The following is a 24,962-nucleotide window of genomic DNA, read 5'->3' as shown; positions in this document are numbered from 1 at the left end:
AAGGATGTCCGACTGCTGGCTTAGGCCCGCTCCCTAGGATTCCCAGACTGTAAAAGGGCACAGCCAAGCTGAGGGACCCCCACGAGTGCATGAACTTTGTGCACGGGCCTCTAGTAATATTATAATAAAGTAGACCCAACATTGTGAAGGGCTGGTGGGCTTTTGGAATAATTCTTTGTTGTCACATCACCTATCTTACTTTGATAACCTAGTGAAATTAATCCTATAAGCAGTGAAAAAGCCAAACTCTTAGTTTTATTTGCACATGAAACTTCAACTGGGGGATTTGTTCTATCTGAGCTTGTCTGTAAGGGAGATCTGGCTAAAGGCAATCAGCTCCTAAGAGCCAGACAACAGGGAGATCAGACTAGTTGAGTTTAGGAAAGGTAATAATAGCAGGGGAGGGGCATTACCTAGTTCTTGCCTGGCTTAATCTAAGTAAAAAAATAAAAAATAATAGTAATAATCACTTCTGTGCCTATCAGAAACAGTCTACCTGCCATGCACTGCTAAGATGCTGGCTGGAGACCTCTTTTTATCTTTTGATGTAATTTTGTGGCTGAATAAATTCTCCTTGTGACTTTCTTTTAAAGAGTTGCTTACTCTATGCACTTAATCGCAAGTGCTAGAAAGCCAGGAGGAGAGAGGCCACAAGTGAAGCAAGAGAAGAGAAGTAAAGACTTACGGATACAGCTGAAACCGGAAGACAAGTAAAAACTTATGGATACAGCTGAAACCGGTTTGGCTCAGTGGGTGGAGCGTCGGTCTGCAGACTGAAAGGTCCCAGGTTTGATTCCTGTCAAGGGCATGTACATTGGTTGCGGGCATATCTCTGGTAGGGGGTGTGCAGGAGACAGCTGATTGATGTATCTCTCTCATCGATGTTTCTAGCTATCTCTCTCCCTTCCTCTCTGTAAAAAATCAATAATATATATATATATATATATATATATATATATATATACACACATATATATATAATTTTTTTTAAAGACTTATGGATACAAAGAAGAAACTTTTTTTTTAAGGGGTTGGGGATGGGAGAGTGTAACAGAAGGAAAAATGAGAGACGTTTTGAAAACCAGGTTGTCTGCAATATTAACCAAAAACAATGGTAGCAAGACAGAGAAACGAGGTGCTTTTATTCTAGGGGACAAGCTGCATGGTCTAACGTTTTTTCTCCCCATTTTAAACAAATGACCTCTTGTCATGAATCCTCCTGTGTGCAGCAATCCCATAAACGGCCCCGCCGCTGCACAGTGTGGAGGGGGGTGATTCTATTGCTGGAAGAGAGACAAAGCTCCCCTAGTGTGTTTAAGGCGGTGCTCAGAGCACTGGCGTTCTTGTTTGCTCTCATTTGGAAGAGATTCCACTCGCCAGCCATATCATACTCATCACCCATCTGTTTCATGCATTTTCACTTCTTCAGGTGAAATGTCACCACATGGGTCAGCACCAAAATGGTCAGAGTGCACAGAGCTGTGACGGTGAGCTCAGCAGAGTAAGAAGGGAAGTCTAGACTGGCCCCTAGTATTGCTGAGCAGTGACCCTGGCACTGCCTTGTGCCTAACCCAGGTGCTGCCTCCTCAGGAGCTCAGGAAGCACTTTCACCAAACGAATGTGCAACTCGTGATTTTGCTAACCACGGACGACAATGCTTCATGGCTCTTAGGACAAACTCCTTTTGCCAAAGCTGTTTAGCAGCAGGAACGTATGGGCGGAGTTATTGCTGTGGCATCAACTGCAGTACTACACTCAAATCATTAACCCTTCTCGGATGGCTCAAATGGATGAAAATAAACAAATAGGAAACATCAGCCATATTAAGAAGTGAGAAACAATGTCAGTGGAAATGTTTTCAAATGCTAACCTGAAGATCGCCCTGTGCTGTTGTGTGTTTTTAAAGTAATTCTTTTTTTAATTTTTTTTTTTTATTCCAGGAGGGGAAAGTAATATTTCTTCTCAAAGGAAAACCTTGGCAGAGGATAAGCCTGGGAAGTAGCACACCCATGGAAAACACAACCCACAGTGTGAGGATGGTCTAAGTAGGCTCCCGTTCTGAAAGACATCTCCCGGAGAGCAATTCTTAGGATTAGACACGTGCACAATACCCCTGCCTCCCCACCTGCCACTCGCTGTCCAGTTGTGACACATAACTTGTAAATGACAGATGGGGTCTTCTCTCTAGAACAGTGTTTCCCAAAGTGTGGTACGCGTACCCCCAGGGGTATGGGAAGAGTTTGGTGGGGGTGCGCATTGCACCGGAGTTTGGTGGGGATATGCACTGCACCGTGCTTAGCTGCGCCTAATTCTACGTTCTCATGAGTATGAGGGGTACTCAGCGTTACGAAAATTATATAAAGGGTACACATATGTCAAAAGCTTGGAAAACATTGCTCTAGGAACATGGATGTCAGTGTCTCCTAGTCACGGAGCAACAATCCCCTGTAGGTCTTCCTCCATACTCAACACAACTCTAGTCAGCCAATCTACCCACACATTGTCAGAGAAAAGACTCTCGGCTTGCATTCCCACCTTCCTTTAAAAGCCAAACTATTCAGTGCCTGTTACCACCCCCCTTCCACCCCCACAATGTACATACGCATCACATATGTTCTTTCTACAAATTGGTATACAGGTGCCATTTAATCAGTTCAAATTTGGAAGCTACATCTTCAAGGGTTCAAGAGAGCTCGCTCCTCCCCCACCCCCATGTCTCCCCCCTTTACATGTTTTCTTATAAGACATACAGCTTAATCAATTAACAAACTAAACAGCTTATATACTGGCAATATATTACAGATGGGTTTTATGTCAGAGTAATAGATCACATGAAATGGACCATGTGGTACCCCAGTGCATGATGTCTCGGTAGAGCCCTGAGGACACTGACAGTAGCATCTCTAAGTAAGCAGTGCTGTCTGAATACAGACACATGCGGATCTGTATCTACATCCATCTGACTAGGCCGAAAGGAGCAGGTAGATGCAAGATAGAGACACACACATGCTGGATGGGGCCACTGCACACCTTGTCATGCCATTTGAGAGGGCAGTTACAGGTTGCTGGTTTCGCAGCCATTGAAATTACACTTTATGGAAATAAAGGCTTCCCTAATTGTGTTTGATTTGCTTTCGGTAGTAAGCATCATTGGAAGAAGATCGAAGCAAGAGCAACTAGGAGTTAAATAGGCATCTGGCTTAGCTGCAATAGAGCGCTCTGGAGAAGAAGCAGGCTGAAAGGTTTGTTTCAATTTGGGCTTGGGTTCCCTCCCTTGCTGTGTTCTCGCCATTGCGTGTCTGCGTTTGTGTGTGTGCGGGTCTGTGTGTGCGGGTGTGTGTGTTCCATCCCGTCATCTGCTGAAGAACGCTGGGTTTCGCAGGCAGGCGGCTAGTCACCTGCAACAACCCAGGGGTCCCGCCGAGGCTTCCAGGCTGCTGTCAGTGTCGGACGCCAGGGTCTGGTCGGTGGACATGGAGGAGATGTCGTTGACGGACGAGGACGGAGGGAGACTCTCACTGCTGTTCACTGCTGCACCTGTGCTAAGAAAATGAAGACCCACATGACTAAATCTGGAACCAGACTCGGTGTCTCTCAGGATGCAGCCCGGGCAAATGCAATAGGGGAACAGTTAGTCCATCATTCATTTTGACAAGCCTTCATTGCAAAACTGATCCAGAGCACCACGTGGAGAGTGAAAATGAAGACATAAAAGCACAAAGTCCCCCGTCACACGTCACTCGTAGACGAGTGCAGTAGTTGGCAAATCTCACTTTACCTTAGAAATCACCTGTAATGCACTGGGAAGAGGAAAACCACAAACACTAAAAACCCCAGTCACTCCCTGCACCTCCAATCTAGTAATATAAGTGGCCTTGAATGGAGCCAAGGCCTTTGCACTTTTTAAAAGCTTCCCAGAAACCGTGTCATCAAGGAGTGAAGACAGCTGTCTATGGAGAAGGCACTCAAGCGAACCCTTTAATGTGATCATCTGAACCTGGATGCTTTTATTGCAGGAAGCTTTTAAAAACAAACACATGTAAGAGTCCTATCTCAGAAATATGGGCTGAGGTGAAGCCCAGATATCTGAGTTTCTTAGAGACCACAGCTTTAGAGAAAGAAAGGCATATTATGTAAATATTATTACCTAGTCATTAATTTGACATCAAATTTAAAATCCATATAGAAAAACCAAGTAAGACTTTTGATGAAAGTTGCCATAGAACAAAGGGGAAAAATTGGAGAAGCCAGAGCCCACTTCTATTTTTTTAGTTTGTATGTCTCTTCCTTTTTGTTATTATTTTTAAAATGAAGGGGGTTAGCAGGCCCTAATACAGAGCACACCTTCTACTTGTGTATTTACTTCCCAGCAAGCTTGCTTGCCTGGGAATCTACAGATAAGAACTCTGAATTGTTAACTTAGAATAATCTGCAATAATTCTCTACTTCATCAGCTATGTGGGAATATAATAATTTTGCAGTTCCAAGGAGAAAACTGTTCATAGTAATGGCTCAGTAAATACATACGATTTAAAATTGAGAACTATAAGGAAAGATGAACCAGAGGCGTTATAAGGTATAATTAAACCACAGCATCCTGGAGAGAGTCAGTTCACTCTTTCTCTTTATGTATTCTTTTTTTTTTCATTTTATTATTCTTTAATTTTTAAAATTTCTCTTTATTTTTGAAAGTATTACAGATGTCTTCTTCCCTGCCCCCATTGAATCCCTCCACCCCACTCAAACCCCTCCTCAGGCCTTATCATCTTTATACCAAAGTAATATGAGTGGCCTAAGGTATACTTTATGAAAGTTTGCTATTTAAAATACCTGCAGTATAACCATCTAATAAAATAAGAGGTGAAGAACTGTCTTCAAAATCGTACCTCATTTGAGCAAATACAGTGTGCTAGATATATTTGATAAAAAGTAATAAATCCAAAGCAAGTTATAGTAGTATTATTACTTAAATCTAGTAAACCAGATAAAAACATAGTTGAATGAAGTAGAGACGTCAACACCATGTGATTGCTTCTGAGGTAGACATTTCCTGCCTGCGGAAAAATATGATTAAAATGTGAAAGTAGCTGAAACCGGTTTTGCTCAGTGGATAGAGCGTCAGCCTGTGGACTGAAAGGTCCCGGGTTCGATTCCGATCAAGGGCATGTACCTTGGTTTCAGGCACATCCCTGATGGGGGTTGTGCAGGAGGCAGCTGGTCGATGTTTCTCTCTCATCGATGTTTCTATCCCTCTCCCTTCCTCTCTGTAAAAAAATCAATAAAATATATATTTTTTGAAAAAGTGAAAGTATCTGGAGAGGACCATACATCTAAACCAAGACAGATATTACTATGTATTTTAAATTTTTCTTTGTTGATTAAATATATACATTAAATTATGGGAAATGTGGAAAAACTACAGAAAAAAAGATAAAGTGCACTGATCAGCATGCTAACAACAGGAGCTACTCAAGTTGGTATATTTCTTTCTTGTCTTTTTTGCTAGGGCGTTTCTCTAATTGCAATTATTTAATATATATTCTTTTGAAACATGTTTTCATATACAAAATGTATATATTTATACAATATATTTTTCATGTTTTAAACTCTTAGAAGTATCAGTAATTCCTAATGCTGAATCTGTCTAGATTTTTAAAACTCTTATAAATAATTACTCTCTCATTATCTGAACATTGTGAAATGTAAAGTTGTCTGGTTTCAATTTATTCCAACTCTACTTAATTACAGCCTTTATAGAGACAGTGCAGAGCTCGTTCATTTCCTCTCGTGACATTTACTAGATTTCTCACACTAGCAGACAACCCTTGATTCCCTGACATCTCCCAAGTGCCAGGCTCTGTTTTTCCTCTTGATTCTGGATTAAATTACACTACCATCCTCATGTTTTTTTCACAAGCTTTGGTCTCTAATAATTTGCATCACTATAAGGTACTTGTCAGAACTGTCTCCAAATTTTCCACATCCTTATTAAAGGATAGAGATTAAAACTAGACACAGAACTCCAAGAATGACTCTATCAATTGTGGGCTGACAGAGAAAGATTGCTTTGTTCTTACTGTTCATTCTTCTCCTGGGTGATATATCCCTACACAACAATGGCTTTCAAATCATGGTGCTATGCTTTAGATTTAATTTTAATTTGAAATACAAAATGTTGTCTGCATACCTTTCTGCAATAGCTTTATTGAGATATAATTCACATATTTGTTCAACTTGGTGGTTTTTAGGATTCACATAGTTGTGCAACCATCGCCACAATTAATGTGGTATTGTTTGCATCACCCGCAAAGGAAACCCTGTTCTTTGTTTCTTACTTACTTTCCACCCCAAGGCACTGTTGACTCTACTTTCTGTCTATAAAACTGCCTATCAGAGATGTCTATATATATAAAAGCCTAAGCAACTGAATGACTGAATGACCATTTGATGAGCCGCTATGACACACACTGACCACCAGGGGCAGATGCTCAATGTAGGAGCTGCCCTCTGGTGATCAGTGTGCTCCCACAGCAGGAGTGCTCCTCAATTGACTGAGGGGCACCTGATACCAGGCTCACGGCTGGTGAGTGCAGCTGTGGTGCAAGCTTCTCCTGCCTCTGCGGTAGCACACTACCAAGAGGCGGTGGCAGGAGCAGTGAGGCCTGGATGAGCGAGGGCAGCAGTGGTGCTGCGCCTGGTCTAGGCTCCTCTCTGGCTGCCTGCTGCTTCAGATTGTGAGAGGACACAGGCCAGGCTGAGGGACCCCACTCATGCACGAATTAGTGCACTGGGTCTCTAGTATCCTATGAATGGAATTGTACAACCTGTGATCTTTCATGACTGGCTTCTTTCACAAAGCATAATGTTTTCAAGTTTCACTGATGCTGTAGCATGTATCAATACTTTAGTCCTTTTATGACTGAATAATATTCTATTGTATGGATGCATCAGATCTATTTATTAGCTGATAGACATTTAGGTTGTTTCTACTTTTTGGCCATTGTGAATAATGTGGCTATCAACAGTCATGTAAAAGTTTTATTCTAAGCATGGAATTGTTGGGTCAATTATAGAGGAAGGGCAAATAGCAATATTCAAATATTTCCTCTAATTAATTCCCTTTTAATGTGCACAAGTTTCATGCACCGGGACGCTGGTTTATAAATAATATTGAATCGAAGTAGCAAAAACTAGAGTAGTATGCTGGGCTGGCTTTTAGTGGCTTTTAAAAGCTAGTTATTAGCATCTCTTTCCATTCTGCCTTCATTGATGTCACATTGGTAGCCTGAAATTGGTCACAGTGAGAACACTCACACCCCAGAAATTGGTAAATACTATCATCAGTTCTGATTTTTTTTAAAAGAGATAGTTGTTAAAGATTAACCAGTCCCTCACTGTCCTATGAAAGATCTTCTGTGTGACTTCCTGTACTGCACTATAATAAATGCCTGCTTGATTGTAGCCAATTCTGGCTTTATGGATGATACGGCTAAGACTGTTTTCATGTAGGCAATAAATAAACTTTGTAGACAATAAAACCAAACACAAATACAAGAGTCAAGACATGGACCTTGGCTTCAAGTTGTTAATTTACTGCCAAAGAGTTTGTGAAAATTTCCTAAACAAAAATGAACTAAATTGAATTTGATTATAGTGCCACTTGTCCTGGATATCCTAACAATGTGATAAATATTCCTTTTATACTGTTTTCAGGGAAACCAGTAGACATATGCATTTAATCTTAAGAATTACAAATGTTTGCAAATAAAAATAGCATTTAAAGTACTGAAAATACTAGCAGGTTGCAAATAAGGAATACCACCTACTAGCTACTGTAAGAGAAAGTTTTTCTTTTATGGAAAGAAGTAACTTACATCATTGAAAATTTCTCAACTCGAAGTTATCAAGCCAAAAGGTATCTATTATTTCAGTGAAAAATGCTGTTCTGCATTTTTAAAGGAAATTGTTTTCCTGACCTATCCACACACAAAAAAACAGATACAAAGAATTATAAGAAATACAAAAATGAAAAAAAAAGTCACTGAAATATATTTCTTTCTCTTTCTGCATGACATTGAGCCTCAACTTGTTTGAGGCTGAGATTTTTCAAGAAAAACAATATTTTTGTACTACAACAGTGACTCTAATTTGGAAGAACACACTTCCACAGTGTGTGGAATATAGTTGGAGGAGAGGTTATCTATAATAATAAAAGCATAATATGCTAATTAGACCAGACAGCTAGATGATCTTCCAGACATCCTTCCAGATGACCTTCTGGATGAAGCTGCAGCAGCAGGGGCTGAGGCAGAGGCAGTTAGGGGCAATCAGGTAGGCAGGCGAGCAGTTAGGGATGATCAGGCAAGCTGGTGAGTGGTTAGGGGAAATTAGGCAGGCAGGTGAGCAGTTAGGAGCAATCAGGCAAGCAGGCAGAGTGGTTAGCAGCAATCAGGCAGACAGGCAGTCAGGTAAGTGGTAGAGGCAATCAGGTAAGCAGGCAGAGTGGTTGGGACGATCCAGGCAGGCAGGCAAGTGGTGAGGGGCAATCAGGCAGGCAGGCAAACGGTTAGGAGCCAGCAGTTCCAGATTGCAAGAGGGATGTCCAACTGCCGACTGAGTCCCGATCCCTGAGGGATCAGATCTAAACTAGCAGTCAGACATCCCCTGAGGGACCCTGAGAGGGTGCAGGCTGGGCTGAGGGACCTCCCCCACCCACCCCATCCCGTGCATGAATTTTGTGCACTGGGCCTCTAGTAGATTATAATGATCTGTGGAGCTTTATCTTCAATTAGAGATTTTCTGCTAACGCTCTATCCATCCTACTCAGTATCGGTACCTTGGTGAATCATTGATAATTCTGGGTGGTTTATTTCTCAGGTGGAATGGAGGTGGTGAGCAGAGTTTTTAGATTAGATGACCTCTTTTATTTGTTCTAGCTCTAACATTCTATGACAAATGCTTCCAGAAGAAAATTAATTTCTATTCATGAGCTGAAATTCCCTCAGCAGTCTTTACAAATCAATTCAGAAAGCAAGCAGCCATGCTATTCTTGAAAATAAATCACTATGCAAGTGGAATCAGATAGCAGAAGGGAGTACAATCATTTATTTAGAAATGTATCTGAAATTTAGATGTATTTCTTATTGATATACAACAATTCCATAAATAAATTTCAAACCTATGTATTTTCTGCAAATGCACAGTTCACTTCCTATTTATATTTTAAACGCATCATTAAAACATGGTTTTGGGTTTCAGAAACATTCTGTCCCTGTGAAACTGTATTAACTTATTCACTTGCTGTTGAGTTCCCAGTGTTGACAGGACTAAGCATTAAGGGAGTCTATGTTGTAATATTACTTCATCTTAGCTATCTATAAAATAAATTATGATATGCAGATAAATAATGAATAATGCAAGAAAGCTGACTTTTTGCATAGTTGCTTTTTCTTTCCAGCATGACTTTCTGCAAATGTACATCTTGTGCCTGCACACACACAAAAACACAGGGGTGTGCCAATAAAAGTGTAATAATTGGCTCTCCAGGGCAAAAAAAATCTGACTTGTAGAATTAGGCAATTTCCATGTTTTAAATCCTGCATGGTGAGTTTCACGCTACCAATATAAGGACAATAAACTCATAGTTGGGAGAGATGAGCACAACTGGCTCTCAGGAGCTAGAAGGATAAGCTCTGGTGAATGGCTGTCCTGTGCCTCTGCATTATGCATACAAATACATCATATGCAAATATCTCATAACAGATGTTATATATACATGATTTCTCAATTAAGCAAGAATATCTTACATTAAAATCATGAAGTGAAAGATTAAATCCATAATAATTCTTCCTATAACTTGGTTAAGTCAGGAAAATAAAAAAAATCATTTAATAATTATATAATTATAATTTAGGGCATGTGAATACAGTAATTTGTGATTGTTATAAGTACTTGAAGTGATTAAAAAGTGGTTTAGCCTTCTCACATGTAGGTAGAACGTAAGTGACATAGTTTACAATTAATTATTAACACATTATAAACAGATCTGTAAAAAAAATCAGAAATATACATTTGATTTACCAAAAATGAGTAAATCAAATAACTACCTGAAAGCAGCAAAGCTTTATCTGAAACATAAGCAAATGGCAGTAGCAACACTTCATATACTTGATTCTTGGCTCATTTATCTTCACGGTAATTAATAGAGTGAATAAATATTTACTAGCATCAGAACATACTGAATTGCAAACTGTGTTAAAGTTATGATGCTGTCTTGAATTTTGTCTTTGGAAGAGCACCAAGAAATATGCTGAGGGAGGGTCTGAGTAGCAATTTTTAAATTAATAAATGTTTATCAAGTTAATATTATGCACAAGGCACAGCAATTAGGCATTGCATGGTACACAGGATGAATACATCCAGGCTTTCTTCTCAATAAATGTATAATCACTAAAGGTGTAATAAGGCAACATCTAAAATACAGGAACTAGTCATACCCATAAAGACAGAAAGATTCTATTCATTTGGGAATTTATGAAAAGTCTTTTGGGACAAATATGAAAGATATTTTGGGACAATGTGGTATTTAATAAGCAAACACTTTAGAGTGAACAGAATTCCTAAAGGTGGTGAACCTCACCATATCTGTAATAATAAAAGGCTAATTAGACCAGACGTCCTTTCTGATGAAGCCAGGGCTGGAGAGAAGCCAGTGCTGGCAGCTGGGGGAAGGAAGGCCTACTCTTAAATGAATTTTCTTCCATCAGGCCTCTAGTAAAAATATAAGACCCTAGAAGGGGTGCCATGTGAAAAAGCCTGGGTATATTATACAGGGCCATCAATATCAGCAAGAGGGTACTAAGTTTAAATCATAAATGATGCAAAGCCATTGGAGAGCACTGATTAGTGGAATTCTTGCTCAAATCTATAGCTTTCCCTCCCACTGTCGCACACAGATTACATAAATCCTAATTTCTTACATCTTCATCAACCTGCCATTGTCATTCTGCCATTTTCTTCATGAATGGGTTAAAAGAAATTACTACATGTCTTCACTTTCTTTTGTATAAGAACTGTGGTTTTAATGATTTAAAAAGTATGCTTTGATTATATATAAACTGTGTTTCTTTGCCAAATATGTAAAGCTTTCTTCATATGGCAGACCACTCATCACATCCCTTTGATAATTAATCTCACTTCTACACTCCTCAGTCCCCTTTTGCCTTCCCTGAGCTACATAAAAGGAGTCATGGAAATGAGAGTATTTTTGTAGACGTGTTGTGAAAGTGTTAAAGAGAAAATTGTGAATTTTACGTCATCAAAGATTAGCTGTTGAGGAGACCTGGTTATGGCAAAGGGGGAAATGGAAGAGAAAATAGCAGAAGATGGGGTGTCCTGGAGTGGGTAGCACGATTCTGATCACTTTGGAAAAAGGAAAGAAGATGAACTAATGATGACTTTAACCAAAGATGAATAGAAGAGACTGTTAAAATGTGTCTAGTCAAAGCCTGAAATGCTAGTCACCCTTCACTGGACCCTGATAATTTGGCTTCTTCATAATGACAGCAAAATATGTTCTGGCCATTATGGGAATTCTTAAGACAAGGAGTCATTTTGCCGTAGCAAGAGGCATCTTGAGGGCATTGGATTCAGTCTTTGGGTTCCTTAATTGGCAGCAGACAGAACATGCAGGTAAATGAAAAGCAACTTCTCCAGGCTTGTAGCAATCTGGATGCTGGAACAATGAATAAGGTGGGCACACAACCCCAATGATTCCATTAACCCTCTTTGAGGAAAGGAGAGATTTGGAATAGAATTTGACATTTCTTCCAGTCTAGAGGTGAAAAAAACACATCATAACTGAAATGCATCTATTTAGGCAGCCTAGTGGTTGTAGGTACAAACTTGTTCAGAGTAGAACAATATGACACATTTATTAATTCACATTACATCTTTTTTTCTTCCTGAAACAACTGAAAAATCCTAGGGGGAAATTGCTTATCAAAGGTAGAAAACTAAATTTTTTTTTAAAACCAATCATTTGCAGCTTACATTCTTCCCAGCATGAGCTGAGTATAAGCCATATATTTTCTTTTTTTATGTTTTTATTGATTTTTTAGAGAGAGAGGAAGGAAGCAGGATAGATAGAGAAACATGGATAGGATGTCTCCTGCATGTCCCCAGGAGGGGGCGTGCCGCAACCTGGACCGGTGCCCCAACTAGGAATCAAACCAGAAAATTCTTGATGCACAGGATAACATGCAACCACTGAATCACACCGGCCAGGGCAGCCATTACATTTTCTAGAACTCTTTTTATATTCTCTTTATATTCAGAACATAAATCTTAGAAAAAATATATTAGCATTAGTAAGTGTAAGTAAATTATCTCAAGTAATCCTAAAGCACATTACATAGCAACATATGTATATGCACAAATCTGCATATCACAAACTGAAAGGTTTTCCATGCTGACATTAATTGGCGCCCAACTTGGTTGATGCTGCAACTACCGTCACACCAACCCTGTGAAGAGTTCAACACTGGAGTGAATGAGGAAAGAGGTTTGGGCTTCAGGGTTTCTTAACCTCTCTATTGTCTTGGTAGTCAGAGCTTCACAGCTCTGCATCTGAATGAGTAGCAGTTACCTTTGAAGCAGCCCATGTTAACATTTCTTTAAGACTCGTTATCTTAAAATAAGTTCTAAAAGAACTCCTGTGCTGGGTCTTCATAATTTGAATAGTCAGAATGCCACACTGAACTTAAAACTATTTTTTTCCATAAATGTGTCAACTCTACATCTTTTTTCTAGATTCAACTCTTGAATCTGTAAAACCAAACTTTCCTAAAAACCAACGCTAAAAAAACTATTACATTTATTCCCAAGCTGGCATTCTTTTTTGGCTTATCATTACTGAAGTTAAACTTGTATGTTTTCATTTTGCCTCTTCTAGCTAACAAAAGGTGAGGAAGTACAACTAAATTTGTTAGACAACAGTCACGTGATACTTGTTCATAAGTGCTATAAGCAATATTGTTGGTCGCAATTCTTGCTCAAGGCCAAGAAAAATACACAAGTATTGGTTTATTGGTTATTCACTGAGAGTGAGTACCTGAAGGAGAAGGTTGTCCTTTTACGACACCATTTTTAGTCTTTTCTTCTGAATTCATTACTTCTTTATAGATAAGTTCTGTAAGAAACAATTACCAGTGTTATTAAAAAATAAGTTTCTTCCTAGTCCACAAAGAAAACTCCACTCCTTATTTAATGGCAAATAACATTTTGATGGGGCTGAGTAAATTAGAACACAATTGGGAGTCCTTTATTCCTCTGATCCTACATTTTATTACAAAAGCACAGACCTGGTAAGAGTAGTTGCTCAATAAAGCATTTGTCCAAATAAATGTATGAGGAATACACATTTTAATTGTTTTCTGAATTCTTTGGGGGACTCCAAACACATTCTAACTTATCTCTTAAGGATTTTAATGGTTCAGTTGTGAACATTCATTTTTCTTTTCTACTCTCTTTTTAAGGGGTGATGTGCTATCCTTGTAAATAAATCACTATATTTATGTTTAAATAACATTCTCATGACTTCAAACCATTAGCTTCTATCAATTTTTTTTAACTCTTACTTCACTTTTTTTTTCCAGACTCAACTCTTGGAATTTTCAAACCAAACTTGCCTAAGCCCCACCATTAAATAATTACTACATTTATTCCCAAACTGGCATCTATTTTTGGCTTTTTAAAATTAGAGTTAAACTTGTATATTTTCATTTTGTTTTACTTTACCCCTTCTAACTAGCAATCACTCAGCACTACCCAGACCTTCTTTAACATGGCTTACGGCTTTTACACATCTGCAGGTATTCACTTCTCACATTTTAGTCCATGTCTGTCTTCTTAAGTGATATTTATATCTTTTCACTTACTGACTCAACACAAACCCCTAAGAGTGCCTTCTCGGTCCTTATTTAGATAAAATTAAGTCTTTTCCATCCATCAGTTAACATCTTTTTTTATTTGATTCACTGTTCGTGTCTACATTTTCTTGCAATAGCACGTATAGGAAGGAGGATGCTCATTTTCCATATTCTCCAACATGATCTGTTGACCACTGGAGTCTCTTTACCATCTTTATGATACCCCTTTCTCATATCTACACTTTGTTTTCCTCTTATGTCCCCATTCTAGAATTTTCCTCTGTGTTTTCTTTCATTTTCCTAATTATAAATTATAAGAATTAATTTATGCAATGTGGCACAAAGATTTCTTCCATTTAGATCTTCCATTATATATTCCTCCTAAGTTTTATCTCATTTAATCTGTATTTGGTTTTGTCATATTTATTCTACTCTGTAATTAGTTATATTGGCTTAACTACTTTTTATAGTTTCTGTATAAGTATAATCTCGATCATACAGTGTGTTTGGGAAAAAGTGAATCAATGCATTCATTCATTCCTTCTAACTTTAAAGAAAATAAGCTACTTAGTGTATTTTTTTTTATTTAAATTCTCAAGTACTACATATCAAATGAATGAATTTGATATATTAACTATCTTTTATTTTCTAATGTCTAAATCATCTCATACATGATTTTATCCATTTTGTATAAATTTATGTACAAATAAAACATGTTTAATTGTGAAATGTTAAACTGAAGGTTGCCCTCCACCATGGCAAATACCTTAATAATCAGTACTGTTTTAAAAAGTGTCAGTATTTAATTCCTTTCATTCTTGAGTAAATGAAGTATTACTAATAATATGATAAGGCAGATCTAGTTTTACAATAGAAGTTTTGAAAATGTTATAAGAGGGTAGAAATTAGAAAATTCTCTCTTAGTAAATTGTTTTAAAAGAAAAAGCCTTGAGAATATTTTGGGGTTTCAATAAGTAAAATGTATAGTTTATTTAAGTAGTAGAGTCACCTTTCCATTCTTCAATGGTGTGTTCTCTTTCATCCAACTGTTTGTCATATATCTGAGGTGGAGGCTGAAAAATAAAAGCAAACAATAAATTAAACATGACTAAAGTCTTACAATGCATGAGATTCCTTGCTAGCAATTGATTTTGGTGGTGATCAGAATCTCATAAAATAAGGAGTAATTAGTGGTGCAGAAGTTAACATTTTCCCGCAAATTTATGGAGGATTCATTTATATGGCAATATTTTCTCTGACCAAATAAGGTAGCAGAATCCAAATCTTGGGAGCTCATATACCCAAATGTTCTGATTCCAAACCCAAGCCCAAACAATAGCCAGTCTTTAAAAAGCAAGCATAACACTTGATTATAAGAAACCAGAAGCTTCGATGTCATCCATTCACTTGCCCTGTGAGAGAACCCTATTAAAACTATCACAGATAAAATTTTGTTCCATTTTTAGACCCCCCAGAAAAAGAGGGATTAATACCTCTCAGTAGACCATAGTACTACTCCAGCGTAAAGGAATATCCGGATCTAATCACCCTTTTATGTTTCAGGTAGCATAATAAAACACTTTTATGTATAGCTTTGTGCCCTATAGTTAAATGATTTCATATATTCTGCTCCCGCTCAGCCCGGAGAAGCTTCCGGTTGTCTATAGAGATTGGCCACTTTGAACCCCTGAGTGGCTCCTTGTTAGCTCTTCCTGGGAGAAATGATGAGACAGGGCCTTCAGTCTGACATGGAATCAGCAGTCCTCTTGCTATGACAAGTTCAAAGAAGGAAAAGGAAACATTTTCAGCCAGGAAGGAGGATAAACTTCCCGACTTCTTCCTTGTGATTGGACCTGAGGAGATCTATCACGGTGACTGAGGGTAGTTCCAATTCAGGCCAAGTGACAAAAAAAACAACAACAATCTCCAGGAGGTAAAGAGAAGAGGGGCAGAGAGATGCCTCAGCTGGCAACGAATTGAGTGAAAGAAAGAGCTACAAAATGCCAGATGCCATGAGAGAGGGGACTCCAGAATTCCTCCTGTCCAGCACTCCTAAAGCAACAGTGTCCTATTAATCCTGAGCCACTGTGCTGAGTACCTCTTTTAGTTTCTCACAGAAACTGTTGCCAGAAGGCTTTGAACAAGGTTTTCAGAGACAGCTCTGGCTTCTATGGGAGGGTCTCTGGCCCACGGGCAGCACCCACATACCATAGGGGCTCTTCTTTATTGCATCCAGATCGCTAGTAGTGTGGATCATGACAGAGGGGTCCTAGCCATGGCAGGCTGGGACAGCCTCACATACTATAGAAGCAGCTGGATAGGAAGATAGAAGACTGACGAGTTGTTTTTGGGCAACTTAATTATCATGCAATAAGTACTGATGAGGCCAGATATTCGTTTAACAACAGTGATTGCTACTGGGGTTTAAGACTTTAAACCAGCTACTGTGATTCAGACGTGGTCAGCTGACAGGGCCAAGCAGAATGAGACCCTCCTACCCCACGGCATTACTGAGAACACAGAAACACCGACTTGAAAGGTAAGGGGACTGGGATAATAGGGCACTGCTCTGGAGACCTGACCATGGCTGGATCTTCCACCTCAATTATAAAGGACTCCCAAATTATATGAATGTTATGGTTTAATGAGTAAAACAAAGTCATTTTTGAAGATCTGTGAAGCTGTTTTCTAAGTCAGCTAATGCAGAGCCAAACTCGGGTCATGGAAAGAAGCTTTGCAGAGAAACAGTTTCCCACTTTGCCTCTTACTGAGCTCTTGTGTGGTTCTGTGGTAAGGTCCCCATCTAAGTGGGCCTAGCCTGCGCACCCTGCTGGACAGACACATTGTGCACAATTCCTCAGAGGTCTCAGGAGCTCTGTGCGTTGTTGACACCACTTTCCTCTTGTAACAATAGACCAGCTCAGGATCCTGTGTGGCTGGCTTCTCCATGCGGTGGGTTTTTCAAGTTTCAAAATTGAACATAGCTCATGCCAAAGTTCATGAATGCCATTTTCTCTGCAACAAAACTATTTTGAGAGAAGTTTTCCTTGGAGCTTCAGCATCCAGCTGTTGCTGATATATAAACTACAAAGTACATAAATTCTAACCACAAACAACCACAAGAAAGAAAGCAGGGTACGGAGTCCAATATTTTTCTTTTCAGAAAACCCAGGAGGGCTGTTTTAAAAAAACACTTGCATTATAGTTATGGCTAAAAGAGCTCCATGTTCAGGGTTTTTGTTTTCCTTTTTTTTTTTTAAGAAGGGATGCAATCACCTGCCGTGAAAGGGTACATTCACATAAAAACGTCTCTTACAAAACAATATAAAAGATTAATTGACCAGTAAACCAAAGAGAGTAATGTCTTATTCAAACACACATACACATGTGCTTAGTCAGCAACCGTTAGCATGCCATGGTCCATTACATTCCCTGCCTCCATCTGCACAGAGAAGCCAGTATTCTACTGCCCATTTGTTCCCTCTCCCCACATTATTAAACAGGAATGTTATTGGCTAGAGATGTACAGATTTGAGAGGTGTTCCTTGAAAACATGACAGTAGATGCATGAGGTCACCCATGGAGGGAATGCAGATAGAAAGAGTAAAAAGCTAAAGTGGACCCTGTCAGATACTAAGGGTTAAAGGTTGGCCAGAGGAGCACAAATACAAGAAGAAAGAGGAGGAGGAGGAAGAGAAAAGGGAGGAGGGAGAGGAGGCAAGCATCATTTAGAGACAAGCATAGAGAATGAAGATATTGCCGTGTTATAGAAGTCCTGTGATCAGAGAGTTTCAAAAAGAGGAAATAATTGAACGTTTCTTGAAAGAGAAACAAAGATTTTGGTTTGCAAGGCACAATAAACCATGCCTATAAACACTGTATAGTTTTCCAAAACTCAAAACTGCCACCATATTTAAAAAGATCCAGGTAGGTCCTTAGTAGGGAACATTAGTAGAAGATAGCACCTAAATAATCAGAACAATGTAGAAGAAATATCCTCTTACCAATATGGACATTGTATATAATAAAATAAAAAAGAACTTTAAAACAGACTGTGAGACTGAAAAGATAAAAAAGACGTTTATAATACTCTCATATCTGTTCTCTCAACTATCCTTGAGGGCTTAATAAATAGAGAACTGTTCTTTCTCTAATTAAGGTAAGGCACTTTTATTTTCTGAGAATATAAACTAGGCTCCATCTATTCCCTCATAGATGAGACTAAGACTCGAAGAAATTCCTTTTAAAATATCTTAAAGTTACATAGCTAATTAATGATGAGACTTCATTTAAAACCCAATTTAAAGAATAAGTCAGAGCAAATGGTAATTGAGATGAATCTAAAATAAGTTATAATGAAACAATATTTAAAGTAAACAATATTTAAAGTAAACAATATTTAAAGTAAAGTAATAAAACAAGAATTGAAACAAGCCAATAGGGAGATGGTAGGTCTCAATTTGCCCCAAAGAGTCCTGGCTTGTTCTAGTGTCCTAGTAGTTTTTTTTGTTTTGTTTTGTTTTTTATTCTTTTAAATTGACCTTTATTGTTGAAAGTACTATCTCATGTATCCCTTCTATCCCTCTACTCCACAACTGCCTGTCTTTGTAGTTTTTAATAGCCCCTGGTCATTTCACACTCATAAATGTTTGCGGCTAATTATGTGAGAATTCATATTTGTGAGATCTCTAAAAGGATGAAGAAAACAACTGAACTGCAACATTTCCCTACCACCGGGGTCTCAACAATTGTAGCTGTACCTTTTGTTGCCCTAAGATATCAAGTCAGCATTTCCTTGCATTTCCCCATCTTTAGAAATATAAAACTTAGCTATAAAATATGCCTCTTGCCAGAAAGTACATAAAAGAGTGCTATTCTATATAATAAAATTGGGACTGAGGAATCTGAATTCTATTGGCATTCTCTTGGTTCTTGTTGCTGGGCATGATTTCTTGATGAAGAGATCTCTAACTGAACCTATTCAAATTTCTGATTGATTTTCTTAAGTTACAAGTTGCTCTCTCATATGACTTCGTTTTATATCATATATTTAAATAATACTTCTTCATTGAGCAAAATGTATGAATTGATTCTTTTCTTAATCTTCAAGATACATCTGTTTTCAACAGTATCATAGATTGTCAGTGTTGGAAGAGAGTTTAGAAATTACCTAATGCCACCTTTGTTCACTTTGCAAATAAGAATATAAAAACTCAGAAAGCTTAAGTGATTTGTACATGGTCATGGAGTTAATTAGTGGCAGGAATAAAATGTATGATCTCTTAGAAAAAAAAAACAGAACAACAAAGTTATTATGGGTTGAAGAAATGCTAAATTGAATAATTCAACACTTACAAAAGGCTTACATTAGTGGCAAATGTGAGTCTGCCACTCTGATTTCTGTTCCAATTTCCTATCATCTATACATGTAGCTAGATCTGGCAACTATCACCCAAGTAGTCAACACTTATATTCCTCAATGCTGTTTGCCAAAATATCTTGGACAGCATCATGAACTCTACACACGTGCATCTCAAAAAAGATGAGAAACAGATATGAGAAATCCAAGTTGTACTATGTTGTTTCATTTATCCATCTTTGAGCCCTGAATTAACATTTTTCCCAAACCAGTCCTGTTCTGAACCATATGACAATCATCAAGTTGCTGATGTTTGTATTTCATTTCTTTCATCCTAATTAAACAGGCAATATGGTTTTGTTCCACTTTTTCTCTCTGTGTTTAGCTGCCCCATTGGAAATGTCAATGAGAGTTTTAAATAGCATTGTTTTTCAGTGGGTGCTTTCTCTATTAATTCAGAAATTGGACTAAAGAAAATAATGTTATCTCCTATTTTTTTCCTCATTAACCTTTGCAGTTGGAGGATTGACAAAAGATGCATTATTTATTATAAGGCTTCAATCAAGAAGGATGAATTCCAGTACAAAATTAGATCAGAAAATCCATTTAAGAAAATATGCAAGGCATCCAAATTGAAAAAGAAGGAAGATGTCATTATTCGCAGATGACATGATATTGTACATAAAAGACCCTAAAGATTCCACCAAAAAAACTACCAGACTTAATAAATGAATTTGGCAATGTAGCAGGATACAAAATTAACACCCAGAAATCTATGGCTTTTTTTATACACCAATAATGAACTCACAGAAAGAGAAACAAAACAAAACAAACAAAACAAAAAATCCCATTTCCTATTGCAACAAAAAAATTAAGATACTGAGGAACAAACTTAACCAAGGAGGTAAAGGACCTTTACTCAGAAAATTACAGGACACTGAAGAAAAAGATAGAGTAAAACATAAACAAATGGAAGAATATACCATGTTCATGGGTTGGTAGAATCAACATCATTAAAATGTCCACTACCCAAAGCAATCTATAGAGTCAATGCAATCCCACTAAAATACCAACAGCATACTCCAAAGACCTAGAAGAAACTCCAAAAATTCATCTGGAATAAAAAAAAAAAAATCCCGAATAGCTGCAGAAATTTTGAGAAAGAAAAACAAAGTTGGAGGGATCACAATACCAGATATCAAACTATATTACAAAGCCACTGTTCTCAAAACTGTCTGGTATTGGCACAAGAACAGACATATAGACCAATGGAACAGAACAGACAACCCAGAGACAAATCCAAGCCATTATGCTCAATTAATATTTGACAAAGGAGTCAAGAGCAGACAATGGAGTCAAGACAGTCTATTCAATAAATTGTGTTGTGAGAATTAAGCAAATACATGCAAAATAATGAAACTAGATACAACTTGCACCATAAACAAAAATAAACTCAAAATGAGTAAAGGAGTTAAACGTAAGATGAGAAACCATAAAAATCCTAGGAGAAGCCATAGGCAGCAAAATAGCAGACATTTGTCATAATAATATCTTTACCAGTACAGCTTCTAGGGCAATTGAAACTAAGAAGAAAATAAACAAATGGGACTTCATCAAAATATAAAGCTTCTGCACAGCAAAGGAAACCATCAACAAAACAATAAGCCCACTGCATAGGAGAACATATTTGCCAATGTTATCTCCAATAAGGGTTTAATCTCCAAAATCTGAAGGGAACCCATACAACTTAACAAAAGTAAGATAAACAAACCAATCAAAAAATGGGCAAAGTACCTAAACAGACACTCTTCAAAAAAAGATATACAGAAGGCCAAGAGGCATATGAAAACATGCTCAAAGTCATTAATCCTCCGAGAGATGCAAATCAAAACAACAATGAGGTACTATTTCACACCTTTTAGAATGGCTATCATTAACAAATCAACAAAGGACAAGTGCTGGTGAGGATGCAGAGCAAAAGGAACCCTCCCTCGTGCACTGCTGGTGGGAATGCAGACTAGTGTAAGCCACTGTGGAAGACAGTATGGAGTTTCCTCAAAAAGTTAAAAATGTTGGAATTCCCATTTGACCTAGTAACCCCACTACTAGGACTATATCCCAAGAAACTAGAAACACCAATCAGAAACGATATATGTACCCTTATGTTCATAGAAGCACAATTTACAATAGCTAAGATTTGGAAACAACCTAAGTGCCCATCAGCAGATGAGTGGACTAAAAAACTAAGGTACAGCTACACAACAGAATACTATGCCGCTCTAAAATAGAAGGAACTTTTACCATTTGCAACAGCATGGATGGATCTGGAGAGCATTATACTAAATGAAATAAGCCAGTCAGAGAAAGATAAATATAACATGATCTCACTCATATGCGGGATATAATGATCAACATAATTTGATGAACAAGAATAGATCCAGAGACAAATGGCAGGGGAGGTGGGTTAGAGAGCAACCAAAGGACTTGTATGCATGCATATTAACATAACCAATGGACAAAGACACTGGGGCGGTGGGGGCTTACCCAGGGTGAGAATGGCTGGGGGTCGGGGTGTCAAGTGGGGGAAAGAAGACATATGTAAAACTTTCAACAATAAAAAATTAAGCTATAGTCAAAGGTAAGATTTCCATGGAGAAAAAAAGTGAGGGCTTCAGGAGAGAACTTCTGGGAGTCACATTCTAAGGGAATACTCAGCAATGGTGATTGAGGAACAGGAGAGCTGTCATCACAGCCCACAAGGGGGGATGTTCTTGGAAGGAGGGTGTTATCCACTGACTCAAATGGCAAAGATGCATGAGATGCCAATTTTCTTTACATCTGGCCTCTTAGGAGGCCACTGGTGATCTTAGAGTTTCAAGGTTTGACAAGTGAACTAGAATAATTGTGGGCAAACATATGCTACTTTTTTACAGAAACTTGAGGATAAAGATAGAAGGTATTTCCTTTGCTAATGGTGTCTTCCATTGGTAAAGGTGTAGTAAAACAAAAATTGGCTGTGGTTATTTGTTCTTTAAAATGAAAGAGACTAAGAGCATGCATATTTGTATAAGCACCGGTGGAAAGTGAAAGATAGAACGTATGTAGGTGAAAAAGAGACCCACATGGAAAAAAGAAAGACTGTACATGAAAAAATACTGTATTCTGGGTTTTCTTGGACTCTGTATATCTGGCTCCATCCCAGAATTATCACTTCCTCTTCAACATCTTCATCACCATACCATCCATATCATACAAAGTTGATTTCCATATATGACTTCATTTAGTCATTATAACAGTCCTTCAGTGTATCCTCTTCTTGGCATACATTGAAGCACAAAGATATTACATTTACTATTAGTGAGATGCAGAAACAATATTTAAACCCAAATCTATCTGATTTCAAAATCCGTGTTCTTTGCCTTGTTCCACCCAATTAGAGGGCCTGCTAATTTTAAGCTGTTAAAATAAATATATCTAAAAGAGCTCTCAGTGAAGCAAGCCAACAGAGTACAACAGGAAACAGAAAAGTCAATGCTGTCAGGAGGAACACTCCAATGCTTTTAACTAGTATTACAGACACAAATGTCCCTGTCCATTCAACAGAGGGGCTGGTCTTGCATGCGCTCTATTGTGATGCTGCCACCTTGTGGTTAGAAAAAAACAAACATCAAGTAAAAGGTGCTTGAGAGAGTTCATCATTTCATCAAGTTGCTCTCATCCAGGGGTTCTCAACTATAGTTGCACAATGAAATCATCTAAGAGCTTTAGAGATCTGATGACCGAATGCCACCCTCAGAGATATTGATTTAATTGATCTGTAGTGAGATCTAGTCATCAGGATATTAAAAAAAAAAAAAAAAAACCTAGTAATTTTATCATGCAATCAAGATAAAGACCTCTGTCCCATCTTATTTATATGGTAATCAAAGTTTTGTCATTTGCCTATGTATGCTTTCTTTGTATAAATACAGGAGAAAATATCCTAGATAAAGAAACTAGCTTTCTCTCATCTTCAATGATATCTATTTCTCGATAGAATAAACTGTGGCAACAGAAATCATCATTATACTAAGGCTTTAAAAAGAATAAAATTAGGGAAATTCATAAATCACAAATAAAATGACATGATATTTGTATCTTACAATAAGTTCAATCAAAGTGAGCTAGAAGGATCTCTGAGCCCCTTTAATAAGTCACAGATTTCCTGCCAGGAGCAAGGGGAAGAGCACAGGGCTCATAGCACCCTTGCTTCTGACCCAAGCAAGACAAATGACCTTGAGCAAGTCACTTAGTTTGCAATAAGTCCTTGTCATTAGGAAAGATTTCATATACTGCTTTATCTAAAAGACACTTTCCCAATGTATAACAAATATTACTCCATATAATTCAACAAACCCCTCTTGAGAACTTGTAATGTGCAAAGCATCCTATCTAATAAAATAGTAATATGCAAATTGACTGTCACTCCAAGACACAATATGGCTGCCCCCATGTGGTCAAAGATGGCTGCTCCCATGTTGGCACAAGATGGCAGCCACAAGAAAACTTGCAGGGGAGGGTGGTTGTGGGCAGTTAGGGGTGACCAGGCTGGCAGAGGAGGGCAATTGGATGAGACCAGGTCAGCAGGGGAGGAAAGTTGGGAGGACCAGGACTGCAGAGGAGGGCAGTTGGGGCAACCAGGCCTGCAGAGAAGGGCAGTTGGAGGGGACTAGGCCAGCAGGGGAGGGCAGTTGGGGGCAATCAGGCTAGCAGGCGAGTAGGTAGGTGTTGATCAGGCTGGCAGGGGAGTGGTTAGGGGGTGATCAGCCTGGCAGGCAGGGGAGGTGTTGGGAGCCAGCAGTACAGGATTGTGAGAGAGATGTCTGACTACCCAATCCCTCATGGGATCCCAGATTGGAGCAGGTGCAGGCTGGGCTGAAGGATCCCCATGCATGAATTTCATGCATCCAGCCTCTAGTTGTATTATAATTTATTATATATGAAAAGCACTGATGTTGTTGAGAGAGATTATAACACTAAGTGTCCAGAGCAACCTTTAAAAGCTAGCAATGTAAATTGTAATTATAACATGAACTGAGTATAATTAGAAAACTTAATTAAATAATGTGTTAGTGGCTTGACAAGTTAAATTCAGTTTTCTCTGTTTTTCATTCTGTTCTGTAGCTTTCTCAGATGTCAGATCACAAATTTATTAGCTTTATACCACCAAAAAATTTAATCAAGTCATGAAAATGGAAAATCTAGCTACTGTTCTATGGAAATGAATTGTTCTATGGTTCTTACATAAAAAATGCTGATTGATTGTACCATAAATCACCCAATGTCCAAGTCTTAAGTTTCTTTGTCATTCATTCATTTAACACCTATTTATTAACCAACATACTCTATGCTATGACTTATGCTATAAGTCATCCTTGAGTTTTACTATCCCTAAGCCCAAAATATTATTATTTATGATTGATGTTGATGTTAGCTTCTAAACATCTCTTTAGTCTTCTGCCCATGTCTGCTCACTGGCCACTCTCTAACCTATATTACTACAGATTTATCCTCCTGCCTTCCATCTTCTTTTTCTCTTTTCCAGCCTCATTTTGCAGACAGAGTGACCTTTTAGAAGTTCAACTCTGATAATGCTATTCTTCTGCTCGCTAGTTTTAATGGTTTCCCGTTATCCT

At 38.2% G+C, this 24,962-nt stretch overlaps 1 protein-coding gene across 7 annotated transcripts in view; it reads right to left on the bottom strand.

Moving 5' to 3' along the window:
• Positions 1-1,002: 1,002 nt before the first annotated feature.
• Positions 1,003-24,962, bottom strand: part of MAPK10 (mitogen-activated protein kinase 10) — a 261,568-nt gene continuing 237,608 nt past the window's right edge. For 4 of the 7 annotated variants that reach the window (XM_084882127.1, XM_084882128.1, XM_084882125.1 and 1 more), the window contains 3 exons: positions 14,938-15,001; positions 13,112-13,189; positions 1,003-3,537 (listed from right to left, as the gene is read on the bottom strand). In XM_084882127.1, coding sequence (XP_084738253.1) covers positions 3,395-3,537; positions 13,112-13,189; positions 14,938-15,001 — 285 coding nt within the window. In that variant the 3' untranslated portion in view covers positions 1,003-3,394. Of the gene's footprint in view, positions 3,543-13,111; positions 13,190-14,937; positions 15,002-24,962 lie in introns of all 7 variants that reach the window. The other 3 variants (XM_084882130.1, XM_084882129.1, XM_084882126.1) reach the window with 1 other exon arrangement.

This window comes from Pipistrellus hanaki (genome assembly GCF_964339955.1).
Source record: "Pipistrellus hanaki genome assembly, chromosome: 1".
In the NCBI taxonomy this organism is placed as follows: Eukaryota; Metazoa; Chordata; class Mammalia; order Chiroptera; family Vespertilionidae; genus Pipistrellus; species Pipistrellus hanaki.
The sequence above is the reverse complement of the archived record's forward strand: the minus strand, read 5'-3'. Positions and strand labels throughout refer to the sequence as shown.